Source organism: Haemaphysalis longicornis, unplaced genomic scaffold (genome assembly GCF_048455015.1).
Source record: "Haemaphysalis longicornis isolate Haplotype H1 unplaced genomic scaffold, Haemaphysalis longicornis Haplotype H1 scaffold_2, whole genome shotgun sequence".
Taxonomy (NCBI): Eukaryota; Metazoa; Arthropoda; class Arachnida; order Ixodida; family Ixodidae; genus Haemaphysalis; species Haemaphysalis longicornis.
The window spans coordinates 206,363,888-206,379,543 of NW_027526295.1; the positions used below are offsets into that span (position 1 = coordinate 206,363,888).

The following is a 15,656-nucleotide window of genomic DNA, read 5'->3' on the forward strand; positions in this document are numbered from 1 at the left end:
TACACGTTCTGCTCTGCGGGTGTACGTTCTAATACGTCAGTATGTGCACTCGCGCGAAACTAAAAATCTCAGAGTACTAAACGTTGACCAAAACCCCTTTGTGGGTATGCGCCCTTGTTAGGCTTAGCTGTGCGGGAAGTCCGAGCCTAACAGAGGTCGCCTTAACGCAGTGCCTATGGACGTGCCAAGCAATGTTGAAAGTTGTTGAAAGTTTATTGCGACACCATGTACAAGACTGGCTATACAGTTGTCGAGGGGGACGGTCAAAAAGGCTACAGGAAAAAAAAAAAAAAAAGCCTGACAAGGTGACGTCCCCCTCCCCCCCCCCCCACGTGTTGGCGCGACTCTGCGGGAAATGGCACGTACTTTGTGACAATAAAAATTAACAAAATAATGCACACAACTAACACATAGAAAATCAGCTTTCAGTTTACAGAAAGACAATAATTACAATGACAATTCCACTAGGAAAAAACATACACATCAGCTCTCGGATTTCAGGAAACAATGAGTAGAATTCAAGAATTCACAGCAAGAAAGAACAAAAAAAAGACAGTTCTCAGTTTTCATAAACAAACAATAATACAGTAAAAAGATTTCATACAGCGGAAAAAAAAAATACCTCAAAGTTTCTAAAAGAAACAAAAGTTGAAATACACGTTTTTTACTGCAATTCCAAAAGGTACATGTCTAATTTCCTCTTAAATCCTTGTTCAGATTTAGCATCTTGTGCCATGGTTAAAATTGCGGGGTGACTGTTTAAAATGTTAGGAATCTGGTAGCTCAATTTCTGGTGCCCGTAGTTTGTGCGAGTTTTTGGCTTTGTATATATTACCTGCCTAAACCCATATTCATGTGTTCGTGACGTGTATTTTCTGTAAAAGTCATTAGAGTCTGTCTTTGTCATTAGAGTCTACTCATTAGAGTCTGTCATTAGAGTCTGTCATTAGAGTCTGTCATTAGAGTCTACTCTTTGCTGCCGGTACCTGGTAACGTCGTTAGGCCTCGAAGCGAAACGTTATGCTTGCCGTCAGAAAAGTGCCTGGGAAAGATGGATGGTCGCCCTCGTCCAGGGGCTATGTCACGTGATGAAGTGAAACAGGTGGTCCTGCCCGCGTGTAGAGGGGACTGCCCACTGTTCAGCTAGCTTCAAGGAAGCACGGGGTGGCGCATATTGTTTTCTACGCGTGCACGCCTATACGATCGGTGTATTAGGGGCAAAGGTAAACATATTCGCTGCAAAGGTTTACGATGACGTGTAATCACTCCTTATTATGTAGTGAACGCGAGAGGATTAGCGCCCAATTGCCGAATGTGTCTTCTCATTATCATCGTCATCCTTTCCTTTCACGTCTTTTTCTTCTCTTTGTTACTATGACAGAGAGCCATGCCCCATAGCCCTTGTTAAACCTGTATCTAGGCCTAATGCTACGTAGTCATAACGCCGAGCTTTACGTCGTGCAAAACAACCAACTGTGCGTCAAGATGCAGATGCCGGTTGATGTTAGAGGTCAAATCAAAACGTTAGGCCTAACGCCAGTCCGGCACATACCGGCCTCCGCATCGCCATTCACTATATGTAGAAGCCGCCGCGTATACGAGCGCAGGTTTCAGTGGAGCGCCGCATGATGGTGCCATTAACGTTAGGCTGACACATAAACGCGTTCGCGATATCCCGTTTCGAGATATGTACAAGCCAGTGCGACGCAGAAAGTTAATTAAACGTGTTCCTATGCCACGCCCGCCCCTAACAGTCAGAAAAGATACCAAATCACCCTTATTTACGAAAAGAATGCATACTATGCATTCTTTTGAGTTGATTGAGTCAACAATATATATAACTGTAAAAAAAAAGAAATCATAGTTTGTGGGAAAATTTTCTCCACTGCTGGGGCTCGAACCCGGAAGCGTGTTTCCAAACGCTTCGCTGCACAGAGCACGCACGTGACGTGTGATGTCACTGCGCGCGCTATTCTTTTAGGCTCCTGCTAAAACAAACCCACCGTTCTGGCTCTGTAGCCTTGACGTAGAGCACTGAGTGCTGGCGCTGACGCCTTGGGTTCGAGCCCCAGCAGGTCTATCTCATGGGTTATTTTTTTTTCAATTGCGTATATTTTCTTAAATATAATTTTTTTTAGATCTCAAATCTACGCTTTGTTTTTGTTAATAATGGTGATTTGGTATGTTTTAGGTCGCTTTAGGCTTGGGCGCAGCCAATGATCACGTTGAATTACCGTTTTACATCGCGAGAACAGACATGCCACGTGGGTGCGCTGTGCAGCGAAGCGTTTGGAAATACGCAACCCGGAACCCGTGGTTCTACCGATTACGCTTCTGAGGGCGAATAACGGGTTTCTCGTAACAGAAGAATTGTTACAAGTGAAAACTATAGGCGGCGTTGGGTGCGTACAGGAAGTGGCGGGCTTGTACCCACAACGAAACGGAATCTTCTCATCGCCAAACAAAGAGGGCATTTAGCGGGAACACACAGAGATCCCTTGATGAGCGGCGGGGAGGGTGCGCTGGGCAGCTCGGAGTCGGAAGCCCAAAAAGTACGCGTCACTCGGGCTGCCATCGTCGCCGCTAAACTCAAGACGGCGGCCATGACACACCACCAACCCACGGGACTCAATAAACGTGCGTCTTTCCCGCTCACTCTCTACTCGCCATATTGCTGCGTCCGTAATTAGTAAGCTCAAATTAGTTATGTTTATTTCCCGAAATGTCTCGATCGCCAATTTCACAATAGATGTCTACAACGCATTCACTATGTCCATCTTCAGATAGCTTGAGCCATGGAAGTGAGGTGGCGCGTTCGACTTGTGCTTCGGTGGGGATTCCCACCCAGACCCAAATTTACCGTTTTTCTTCAAATAGATTGCTTTACTTTTATTTTATGCGACGTCAGCCAGCTTGTCTTCTCAGTTACATCGACAAAGCTGGACTGCCGGCGGACCTTTCGACTAATGTTCTCGTAATAATACGCTGACATCACAACCAACTCTGGCGTTTCATAGATTACGCGGAGTCACTGGTTAGGTCGACGTTCCATTTACAGCGACAGTGCGTACGGGCATCTAAGTATCTTGTTAGTCAAATCAAAAAGATTTTGTGAAGGCCGCTTGTAGCCTATAACTTTATTTCCTTAACATAAAATGCCAGTGCCCTCGAAATGCTGCGCACCAACCGACTGTGGACGAGTTCTAGTAGGAAACTGGCAGGAATGTATAGGCTAGCATACGTATATAAACGAACTCACTGATCACCTAAACAACCATCAGTAAATTTCCCTTTCACTCTTCTATGGCAAGCTATCGCAGAGTCCTTGCTTTTCCAGTTAAATTCCTGGCGCAAAATTATCACAGTTCTCTAAAAAGGCGGGGACAATTAACTCGCAATGCCACGTTCAAGCGGCGGCGCATTTTCGCGAGGGATTCATGCCAGAGTCTGCGGGGCAGTTGTAGACCTTCGAAAAGTCCCCGCCGTTACGCAGTGCAACTAACAACTGCCGCCCGGCGAGAAAGGGGTTGCTGCTCATGCTGACGCGATCGCCCTTTTCGCACATCTGGAGCATGAGGTAGACGAAGAAAAGCTGCGACTCGCTCAACACTCGACCACCGGGAAGCCGCAGGGCGAGCACCTTGTCCGAAGTCTTCATGCTCTTCTCGAAGTGCGTGTACGCAAAGTGGGCCGAAAGGGAATCCAGGACCCTGTGTAAGCCAGGCTGCGCTCCATGGGGGCCGAAGCATCCTTCCACCTCCTGCAGTTTAGAGCGAGTATCCTCGGTAAGCCAGCCGGTGGTGCCGTTGCTCGAATTTCCTTCAGTTATCAGTGCATCGAAAAGACACCGGTCCAGGCGCAGCCCCACTCTCGACAGCTGCAAGGCGTCGATGTTGTTGTCGAAGGCTTGCGTTACGTTAAACACAAGAAGCGGTACATAGATGGTCCTAGGGTTCGGCTCAAACCAACAGTCTGCAGCGAACGCGGAACGGCTCCAGCGTTGACTGGAAGCGCGCTTCAGCGCTTCAATGAAGGTGTACTCGTAAGTGGCAACGTAAGACTCGAGGCCTCCCCTGGCACCCGTGATCGTGGGAACATTATTGACGAAGGCGTCGACCTGTGCGCCGCTGCTAATCCAGGGAGGGCCCAGCACACGTGTCTGGATAGAAGAGATCAAATTCCGGATAGCGATTTTGGAGCGGGCCTCGAAGAGCGCAGAGTTGTTAATGCCGCGTGAGAATTCCGCAATAACTTCGTAGACTAGATCAACAAACCTTCTCATGGAGACATGAAGCTTAAGGTCGGTAAACAGGGAGAAGACAACTAGAGGGAACAGCGCCCTGTCAATGACTCGGATGCATAGCTGCCAGCGTGGTAGAATGCCTCGACGTTTGCCGTAGAGGAGGGCGCCGTAAGAATCGGTTAAATTAGCGTGCGGAAGAAACGGAGACGTCTCGATCATCAGTCGCACTCCGAGATAATTCATCACGGTATGAGCTTCGGCCTTCCTGACGATCTCCAATATTCCACTAACGACGCCGGGGGTAAAGACTAGCACGTCCGAATCCTGCCCGGTAAAGGGTGTCCCGTTTAGTCCTCGGAACACCTCGCCAATGAAGTTGAGCAGCTCCGGCGTTGATTTTAGATTGTAGAGCACTGGGCTGTCCTCCTTCGGCGATAGCATGATTAGCTCCTCGATCTTCGTTGCGAGCTTGACGACGCTCAGGGCAAGAGACGGCGGCAGGAAGTCTTTCCTAAGTGTCCTTATTGCCGAAAAAGCGGCCGTCGTGTAGAGGTGGGCCGCTTCGTTCAAGTCCACGCTGCCCCCGGATGTTAGCATCTCGGGAGCACCAACTGACACGACGTCCCTATTCGCCCACGGATGGGAGCCGATGCGAACGCTGAGTAGGGCAGAGCTGCCGGTCTTGCGCAAGATGTTCGCTGCTGCCTTCCATACAGACATGCTTTTCCGCACGGGTGGTGTGAACGGGAAACCCTCGAGGGACACGTTGAACATGAGCTCCAGCAACGAATTCCAGCCTTCGCCGCCCGCGCGTCCGACGTCTGCGCACTTCTCGTACAGGTCCTGCAACGGCTGTAGCGCCTTGGTGGTCTGGGACTCGTCCTGGAGCAGGGCGAGCAGCCGCCTCTCAAGGTAGGCCACGTAGTCGTCATCGGCTGACACGGGGTAGGTCCCTGACGATGGGTATGAGTAGCTCGTCCAGTGCTGGCAGACGAAGGCGTAGAAATCATCGCATGGGTTCACTTCTTCCCAGGAGAGCAGTTGGTTAAGGTACACCGCGTTCTGGAGGCAGCTGGCGGAGACGCAAGTGGAGTGATAGAGCCCCCTGGCTAGTTTAGTGCGACCAGGTGACGCATTCAGTGGAGAGGTGAGAATGGTGAGCACTAGCATGAACACGAGGCTGAGCGAGAATGCGAGGGGGTAGAGAAGCCTCTCTCTGGTCAAAATACGCCGCCAGCTTTCGAGGACGAAACCTTCGTTGCTTTGTACGACAATATGTTCTGGTTCAGGGGAGCCAGGAGTCACCGTAGAATGGCGGTTCGTGCTGCCGCAGGGTACAGACAAGCTTGTGGCCTCTTTGCCCGTCGCCTGCCTCCCGTTGCTCTTGCGTGACTCTTCTGCGTCATCGAGCATGAAACTACCGGTTGATTGAACTTGGGCCTTTACGACAGGCCGCCGAGGTTTCTCCCGGTGGTTAAGGCGGGAGCTCCTCCTGCCGGTCGATTTAATAAGTGGCGTCATTTCACGCTCTGGCGAAATCGTGACTATACCCGATGGTCTTGGCTGCCTCACCAGTGGACGTTGCATGCAAGAGGTATTGATTTCGGATGGCTGGCAGCTCGAAGAACCCTCACCTGCATCGACATCCACCGGTCGTTTTCGCACTGAGCCTCGGTCGTTCCCCTTACCCTTTTCCGACCGCGAGAATTCTCTAGCTCGTAAGCTTTCCTCGCTGATCGAGTCTGAGAGGAGCTCGTTGGTTGTTTTTTTGTCTTCAATTGTGGTTCGGCGAATACTATCACTGGCTGTACCCTGCCGGGCCGGAACGGATGAAGAACTCACTGTGTTGTCTTCGGTTGTTGAAAATTTCCTTGGCGGATATTGGAGTTCGAAAGCGACACCGTCGCTTCTGTCCATTCTTGAGCGGTGCCCGTGCTCCAAGCGCGAATTATGCCGCTTTGCTCTTGACGTCTTCCAGGTGGTGGCGGTCGGTTTTGCAACGCCGGAAGGTTTCGGGTGCCCTGCCGACTGGAGGTTGGTCTGCCGGACGTGGCTTCCGGAAGAGGTAGATACCGTCGCCGCTCTGGGCTCAGCTGACTCTTCCTCGGACGATTCCAGACGCAAACCGGTGGGAGTGTCGAAAGCGGTGGGCGGATCGGAGTCATCGAGGAAGGCATCCATCGGGCAACCGAAAACGGCAGCGTTAGCTGAGCGACCGAGGGACGGCTGAGCTATCGGAATGTGCGTGAGGGTGAGCACGTAGTGCGTGATCACGCTTATTCTTCTTCACCTTCGAAGGCGGCACGTGTTGAATCAAGCCAATTTCGTAACGCCCCATGGCGAGAAAGGCTGATCCCTCGAATGTTTAGCAAAAGGCCCAAGCCTTTGTAAAAAGAGACAGCTGGTAAGGAGAAAAAAAGAGGGAGGGGAAAGGGAGAGACCGCACTGAGTAGCTGAGGATCCTAGCATGTGTAGAATCATTTTACAAGCGTTCCCAAACTTGCCGCGCGACTCCTTCCCATATGTAGTGTCGGGTGGTCACGTGGCGTGAGATATGTTGCATACCCATCCTGGGACATTGGCCGTGTAGACAACGTTATATGCAGTTAATGGCGAATCAAGAGTACAGCCTATCCGTCCGTTGCTCTCGGGCCGACAGCGCTATCTTGTAGCCAATGGCGAAGCTGCATTGAATTGATTGATTGATTCATTCATTGATTTAAAAAGCTTATCTGAGAACAGGATTGCCAGGGGTGCGATTGTGAGTTAGGGAAGGAAAAAATTCGTTCCGGTATTAATAAACTGTTCCTGGCTGCTCGGAAAACCGTTGGGAGCGCAGGCGCTTTTTGATAGGAATTCGCCATGCTTGCTTACTTCTTGGCTAGCAAGTTCGCGATCTCATACCTAACCGACTCTGAAGTGCGGTTCGTTGTGTCACGGTATCATCACATACGAGTAGCCAAGGGGGGTACTTTGGGTGAGGTCAGCTCTGATATAAAATAACTACTCCTTGCTTTTCGGCCAATCCCAACGTGTGGTATTTCGTGGCTAAAGGCGGTTTTTTCTTGCGAACCATGGGCGAAGGCCTATTTTCAAGAAAACCGGCCTTGAAAGGTGGTGCTGTAGAAAGGGTGGTCACTGCGAATTGATGTTTCCACAATGTTGGCGGAATCTCAAAGGGAAATTTTATGAGGGTGGTTACCCCATGTGCACTGGATAAGGAGGTGGATGCTCGCGACATGTCTTTTCTTATCGGGAATGTAGTCACATAAGCATTATGCATCTAAGAGGAGTATTTTGTGCCCTTTCCTGCATGGCGCCAGACGGCAATGAAACGGGGCTGTAGGCTCCGCCCTGAGCCTATAGCGTGTAGGTTCAAAAAAAAAAAAATTCTATCTCCCCGCGAGGGAACCATGGTGTGATGCGGCGCATCTGGGGGTTCAATTGGCGTTTCCATTGGGTTGATTCTCTACATCACGTGAAACGTATTGTGAACGCGTAGGATGCCTTCCATCACATACGGATGTTGTCATACACGGGACGATGGAGGCAATTTTACATTTTCATGCACATGCATACGCGAAATGAGAGAGTACACGTGTTTTAGCGGCCACCACCCAGCGCGACACCCGCTTTATGTTCACAGCGCTTGAAGGAGATGAGACCGCGGAGGAAAGTAGCGCATGCGCGCACATGCGCACCGGAGCAGCTGTTAACGCAGCGTTAACGCATCGAAGCGCGCGCCAACCAAGCGTGCCAGCTGTCGTTATGCTAATGCGCCGGAGTGAGAGTGTTGCACACAGCTGGGGGAGAGGCGAACAGAGGAGGGCTGCGGACGGACGCCGCCGCCGCCGACGCAGGAGGGACATGCCTCAGAGCAAGAGATGCGCCGCATCTAAAAAAGGTGCAGCTTGCACTAGTGGTGCAAGGCTCGAGAAACAGCAGGGCTGGCGGCCCCTCTCCCTTCGCCGGAGACCCGTCTTTTGCACCTCCCATAGATTTCTGAACTTGCCGCTGAAAGTTCTCCATCACTGGCAGGCCCGGATCGTTTTGTCCGCAGCCTTTCACATATCCCCCGAAGTGGACCGCGTTAGCACGCGCCAGAACCGGCGACAACCGGCTTCGCGAGCTCGGCGTCTGTATCGCCAACTCGGCGTCTGTGCTCCCCACTTCAGGCCCGAACGCACGTGTACTGGCGATGAGAACAGCACGCGAGAGACGACGCCACGAACGCTGGGTAGAATGCTCTCGAAAATCGATCTGGCCGACACCGGGCGCTCCTCACGAGGCACACGCTCACGTGCGCCCTGTCTTTTTTCTTGGTATTTTTTTCTGGTAGGGATACACGGCGGAACTAAAACCTTTATAACAGGGTAATTACAGGTGATGTGGCAAAACATTTTTGTAGAAGAAAAAGTAATTTGACCTACGAATAAAAAGAAAAAATTCTGCAGCCTCAAACCTAACACGATTTCCCTTGTGATTGGGGAGCTTCAATGCGCAGGCGCAATGAACACGAGTGACAAAGGCGGTACAAATTACGTGTGGTACATTCACCGTATCCCGAATAAACAAAACTACGGGCGAATGTTATGATTTCGTGAAGGCGCCTACCGGAAATACATACACTTGTCGCTCTCTTTGTCCTGATGAGCTAATTCACGCTTCGGCGGGCAAGACTGAGCGCGCCGCAGACCGTTTGGCCGCTCCAACGGCGGAATATCGTGCGAAAGCTGCAGCTTACATTTCTTGTTCTATACCTATGCGGGTATGGTGCAACCTTGCCAGTCTGGAACAATATTCTAGGCTTCAGAGCATGCACATATACTTCTTGCGGGCACAGATTCCATATTTGTTGTGTTGCGACGTGCAGGACGCACTGGCTTGCTGGCGACTGCTCCGCTGCTAGGTGAGGCAACGGCGCTTGTCAGCATCATGAACGTTTTTCCTTCGAGAGAGAGGAATAAACTTTTTTTAGAACACAGTGGAGTCTTCACATCTTCGCCTTCTCTCCGTTAATATGACTGAGAGCCTTGGTCAATTCCTATTGTTAGACCTATTTTGCAGCGGAGCTGTTATAGGCTGACTACCCTGTTTTTTGCGTGCGTAGACCGAGAAATGCCGCTCCTTTCCTCCTCCTCACTTGGGCACACCGTCACCTCCCTTCGGCCTCCTGTTCGCCTCCGCCACTTATCTTGATATACGACGGCTCATAATGCCCACTGAAAGAATGCCTTCTTAGCAATGAATTTGTGTGTATAAGTGAAGCTGACCTTAAAAAGATCGGTTAAGCCGGGTCTTTGTAACCTGGCTTTCCCACATTGTGTCTTGCACAAGGAAGCCTACCCATAAAGAAAAAAAAATAGGCAAATTCCCCGAGAAAGCGGCGGAAGGAGATCGCCGACGACGATCTGGCCGCGGGCGCCAAGTGTAAGCGAGATGCCCGTCGGGGCCCCGAATACCACCAGACGGAAAATGCACGAAAAACGTCAGCGTGGCTACAACCCGCTTAACGCTTCTCCGGCGTGGTTTGAACTAATTTGCGGTCATCCAACAGCCCGCAAACAGTTCCGCTGTTCATCCGCCTTCAAAGAGTGGAATGGCGCTAAATTTTTAGGCTTAACAGCATTAAACCGTAATTTTAAGCCAAACGACGTGCCAGACATCTAACCTATACGTCAGGCTGCGGGTACCGATTGACGACCTAAGACCTTGAACTCCATATAAATACGAGAGTAGTGATTTCGAAGTAAAAATTTTCTTCGCCATTTAGCAGGGCTCGTGTTTGCATTTTTCGTGACAAGCGCCCGCATGCTCGCTTCAAACGCAAGTCGAAAGAAAACACCGCTGCACTTCTCGATGCTGTCTGGCCTTAGTAAGAATGAAGTCGCTGCTGGTAACTTAGTTGCTAGGATGGCTCTATAGGTTGTATGCACTGGCGTGGCATGCATGCTGGCAACCATGCACACGCGCCGCCATGCTTCTGCCCAAACGTCTGTGTTGCTAAGGCGACGGCGCATGCTGGTTACGTTGGGCTCCACGAGATAGTAGTCGTAGTTGTCCGTGCTGGCGCCAGATAAAGCAAAGCACACTATGATGTTCCAAACTATGCCCCACCGAGCGCGAAGTAATACCTCAACCCGAAATACTGTTACGTGCAGCAACCTACGATCCACTTATCGCCAGACACGGTCAAAATCGTCGCAAGACTAGACAGAGCGGTAAATACTACAGAGCCTACTTATGCGTGCAGCTGCGTCGTGATGGGCCAAGTCGCATGCGTATGCGAGCGAAAGCCGATTGCCAATCAAGGTGTGTCGCCTGTTCAAGGAAAATAACAGAAATATTGTTGCCGAAAATTTCGCCGCGCGGAAGCCACACTAAAGGGTCGAACAGATGAGCGGAAAAAATTGTTCCTGCGTGGCGTGCGAACTAAACTTTTAAAGAAGGGCGATGACCCCGCGCCGGCGCCGGTGCCTGCGGAGGCCGCAGACGCGGCCGCGGAGACGCCAGCGCCATCTCTCGCCCCCGCCGCGGATCCTCCCGCGGCGAAGTGCGAGGAGGTGGCGCCGCTCGTCGGCACCCCAGCAAAGAAAGAACTGAAACTAAAGCGTGGCAAACTGTTCGCATGGCGACGCAGTGAAACATCCCACTCGCGAGGGGCACGATCAAATGCAGAGCATTTCCGGGGGCGCACGACGTTAAGTAGTTTGCGTTACGTTAATGTTGTTGCACTTGTGGCAACTGCTGACGAGAGAGCGCTCGTCAGCAGTAATTTGAATGAGTCAAGGATATAAGGCGCGTTCCTAGCGTCCCATTCTCTGTCGGCTTTGTGGCGCAGTGGGTAAAGCACCATCTACATTGCGTTCCGCCTGCAGGGTCGAGGGATCGAAACCAGGCGCCGGATAGTGTTTCATTTATATAGTGTAGGGGGAGGGGTGCGGACAACGACGGTGCGGACTACGACGGGACAACGCGGGTGACATCGTGAGTTACTGAAATGCTCTGCATTTAAAAGCGCGCGTCCCCGCACGCGTCTCCGCCCCGAGAACCGATTTGGCTGACGGATGACCCGCCGCGTCGACCGCTCCCACGCGCATCCAATCTGCTAGATATTTTGCCACGCCGCATCGGAAACCGGGTGGCTCGGACGCTTGTTCAAAGGTCGCTTGCATGCGATTCGGCAGCGGTTGTGCCGGCTGGGCAGTGCGACCACGGCGCAGCTCAAAAGACCTCGCATGCTTCAGCTGCTGCAGTACCATCGTATATCTAAATCGGCGTACGCGTGAAACGTTTCTTCAGACCAATTATTTGTTTCTTGTACTCAACCAGGCATTTGAGGCCACTTGTGGCGACATTCCTTGTCGCAGGCAACTGCAGCGTCGGCCTCTTGCGCGCCGTGTCGTTTTCGTCCGCAGCTGCGGTTTCGTTCTCCGGGGATGCGAAGCGCTCGAGGGCAAGTAGAGCGCCAGCACATAATGTGAGTGCGATGAATAATATACCTGTTGACGCCACCGCCGATAATCGGGTCGAAACGCAGCAGGCGATTCACGCTGGTTTTTTTTTTTTTTTGCGAGATGCGGGCGCAAAGCGCATGCGCAGGCACAGCGGGCACTGTCATGGCGGTTTTCAGTGTTGCCAAGCGAAGAAATCGTCCGGTAAACATTTCAGTGAATACCATATATAGGCCATGGTGAGAGGAGGGGGTGGGTGGTGTAAGACGTTGCAGACGCTTTGGACGCCTTCGTGGAGTGCGGAAGGGGTGTCACGCGGATAATTCCCATTCCTCGAGGGAATCGAAGAAGGCAATGTTGACCGCGAGCTGCTGATTGGCTATGTCGGCTGGGCTAGACCGCTTTGAATTGAGAAATTAGCCATGATGGTTAGGGTATCTGTATCTGCAGTACGGACGTGATTGTGCCACATTCGACAATAGTTCGATAAGTTTGTTATATTTCTACGAGATTGGGCTGAAATATGTGGTGACGTCATGACTGCCAAGTTTCACTCTTCAATCTAGCCCCCAACACGTTCGAAGATAGTTTGTTAAATTTCTCAAAGATGGCGCTGAAATCTCTGTGGTGACGTTATAATGGTAAGCACCATTCTTCAGTTTGTAGCCCCCGACTCCTCCCAAGATCATAGGAAGTGTTCGTCAACAAACTTTTAACCAATTCCTCCTTTTCACCTGAAGCATAGCCCAAATGGCTTGCAGCCCCCCTAGACACCGATATGTCCTTACGGCTTTTCTCAAATCACAACCTATTTCCATCATCTTGTCTGGCTGGCTTCAAATTCTTTCGGTGTTAGACCTTTTCACCACCTTCTTACGACCCCAATATTTTCATCTACTCCCTCACCAGCGTTACGAACAAAGATAAAATGACCACGATTGCATCTATAGGACACAGAAAGTTCATTTAGTAAGAACTCGTCTTTAACGAATAATGACGCCTGATGGACAGGTCCCTGATCAGTGGACCTAATTGTAGTGTAGAAGCCAACAATGTTGGAGGTAGAGATGAACTCGGACTTACCTGCGCAACCGAATCCTCTGAAAATTTTCACGTAATTCTGAGGAAATAACACACTCGAGGAGTGAAAAAGACAAGAACAAAATACGGGCTTAACCCAAGCTTTGGAATTTTATTGGCAAATACATAATATTCTAGTTCTAGCAACTTTAGTAGCGCTAGTATCTGTACGCGTCCGTTTGTGCGGTTCATTCTTCGAACCCAATGACTTTTGCCTAGACATTCAGTGCCGTCGCTATATTTGCGTCATCTTCTAAGCTATACCCTGGTAGTACTATATGCTATGCGGCGGATATATTTACAGGTTATCCAACGAATGTTGCACATGCTGCTCACTGAATATGCTTGTCCTGAGTGGTCGTACCAACCGTGTCGTAACTATCGTCACTAGTGCATTCGCCCCACTAAAATAAAATAAAAAAAGCGATAGCGTCAACTTACAGGCAAAGAATTACCTCTAAGACCACTAACTAATTTCATGCATTCGTAAGCAATGCGCTATCGCAAGTAATTCGAATGTACCTGAACTGCAATTGTATTCCCGGTGTAAAAGGTTCCACAAATGCTCACGCTGCTTTAGCACCGCTCTCTTAATTAACTAGAAGTTCATTACATTCCTGTGCCTCAGGTTTAGCTGACTCTGGACTTCTCGAACAAACGCTCCTGAAATTAAAGAACGGGCGGGCGATCAGGTGGGGCAGCTTACAATTCTTACGGCTGCTTCTTGAAGCGTGCACAGATGAAGAATGCGACGAAATTTTTGAATATAAGCGAGTGGGTAAAAACAGCCTTTTTTTCCTGAAATTTTGGGGCGTGCACAAGCCTTAGGTTACCTTAAGATCTCATTCGTTAAGTTCTCATCAAGATCTCGTTAAGATGTCATTCCTGGAAAAAAGTTAACGGTGAAATATCTGTACTTTTTTTTTTTTTTTTGCGTACGTGTGCTACTTCTATTGCCAACGTTGCTGTCTATACGTGGGGTCAAGGTTATTCGACTGGAACAAATCTCCGCGTACTAACATTCAAGAAGTTTCACCAGACGTTCAATCTTAAGCTAGAACCAGCCGGAAATTCCCCTGAGCTCCGAGTTTGTACGGTGAGATCCAGTCACAAATACAGTTCGTCCCTTCGGCGTTCGGGGCGGGGACATTCGCAATAAACTGTCACCGGGGTAACTCTGTACATACACTGTTTCGACGCATTTGGCGGGTTCGCGCGCCGAAGAGACACACTACGGGCGATCGTTCCGTCATACCCACCACTTCGGCGACCACACGCGCGCGCGCGCACACACACTCACACACGCACTCATGTCCGTTCAGACACGGTTCCAAACAAAACACACGCGGGCGGCAGGCGCCGAAGTGTCTGGAAGGAGCTGCTTCCTTCTCTCGAGCCATCTTCGAAAGCAGCCGCCGCTTTTCTTGGCACAAATTCATCCGCCCCGCAGTCCCCCCGCCGCGTGCGGCCGATGTTTGCGCACGCCTAGCGGGGCCTTGCGACGACTTCTGTATCGAAGCCGCAAGTCCTCCGGGTACTCTCGCTCCCGCAGCTCCGCCGGTCACGTGACGTCGGGTGCGCCGTACGAGGTGCTCCTGCAACGAGAAAAGACGACAATTTTGAGCTAAACATGTTTAATTGAGCTCAAACTTGATTGATTGAAACGGTTAAAAAATAAAAATAAAGAACTGTGGTTGATTCCTCGGTCATAGGAATTAGTAAAACAGCGAAATCTGTAGCTGAGCATGATTTGCAGGTCGGCGGCTGTCTTGTGGGTGTGCTTGGCGAGGGACGTCCTGCTAGCGGGTCGCTTATGTAAAAGCGTACTGGCGTCATTTCCGTGACGGATATGACGTCAGTGAAATCTGTATCGCGGCATAAAAGAATTTCGTGTTAAAATATAAAACCTGAAAACGAACAACCCTAAGTATAACCAGAGTAAGGACACTGGTATAACGTACTCTTTAGTACTAAAGGTTGCTTCCCCCCAAGAAGACCCGGTGTGCAGGGGTGCACCCTTTACAGACCGCTTGCTTCGTTGTACTGGCGTCACTTCCGTGACGGACATGACGTCAGCGAAATCTTCGTGTATACGGGAATAAAACACTTTCGTTTAAAACAGGACAGAGGATAAGAGAGATTATTGTCGTTCATGAACTAAGGTAGGTGGTGTCTCGGGGCCAAATTTTCCAGGTAGGTTGATTTGGACCACCGGCGTGGCTTAAAAATACCGTAAATTGTACACTTGCGGAACAATGGAGACAGGAGGGACGGCAGTGGCGGCTGTAACTGCTAAGCCTACATCAATGCCGTCGTCTGCAGTCATGCCCTGAGGATTGTTCGCACCATCCCATTTCTCCCATGACAAAGCGTCAGCCTGGACATCAAATTTCCAATTTAGAAACCTACCTACGTTTGAGCGAGTAATATTTCTGCACGCTAGTGTTTGTTGTGCTTCCCACCCGGGAACGCCAGCAAACAGCAAGGACAGTGTGTACTTTAGACAAGGTGGCATTACCCGCCATTAATCACAACGAGTTTTCTTTGTTACAGCCTTCCTGGATGAAGGGCGGGCAAGAGAATATGCACATATTGACTTTTCTTTTTGAAGAAGAATTTTGAGGGAGCCAATGCGTTTGGTGCAATACGTACGGTACAGTTAACTAGGTAAGTACAGGCAACGCGGGGTGAGATACGGGGCAAAATACGCAGCGGCAAAACTACGGAGGTAAGGCATTCTATTCAGGGTTTCTTTCGCGTACGCCACCTCGAAGCTCCCAGCGCGGAAACAGATCGCCCTGGTCGGCGATGCGGCAACCTTTTTCGTGCTCTGTGGCGTCTGCAGTGATGTGACGGGAGAATCCCTATATGGTCTCCCT

General features: G+C 50.4%; 2 protein-coding genes across 2 annotated transcripts in view; both read right to left on the reverse strand.

The window, feature by feature from the left end:
- Positions 1-3,406: 3,406 nt before the first annotated feature.
- LOC144168477 (endothelin-converting enzyme 2-like) lies at positions 3,407-6,424 on the reverse strand. Its single transcript, XM_077697451.1, has 2 exons — positions 6,342-6,424; positions 3,407-5,315 (listed from the first exon to the last, which is right to left on the reverse strand). Exons 1-2 carry the CDS (start codon positions 6,422-6,424, stop codon positions 3,407-3,409), a joined length of 1,992 nt encoding a protein of 663 aa, XP_077553577.1.
- Positions 6,425-12,862: 6,438 nt separating this feature from the next.
- Positions 12,863-15,656, reverse strand: part of LOC144169825 (growth arrest-specific protein 1-like) — a 34,555-nt gene continuing 31,761 nt past the window's right edge. The window contains exon 2 of the mRNA XM_077699186.1: positions 12,863-14,372. Within this exon, the coding sequence (XP_077555312.1) occupies positions 14,339-14,372 (34 nt within the window). The 3' untranslated portion in view covers positions 12,863-14,338. The remainder of the gene's footprint in view (positions 14,373-15,656) is intronic.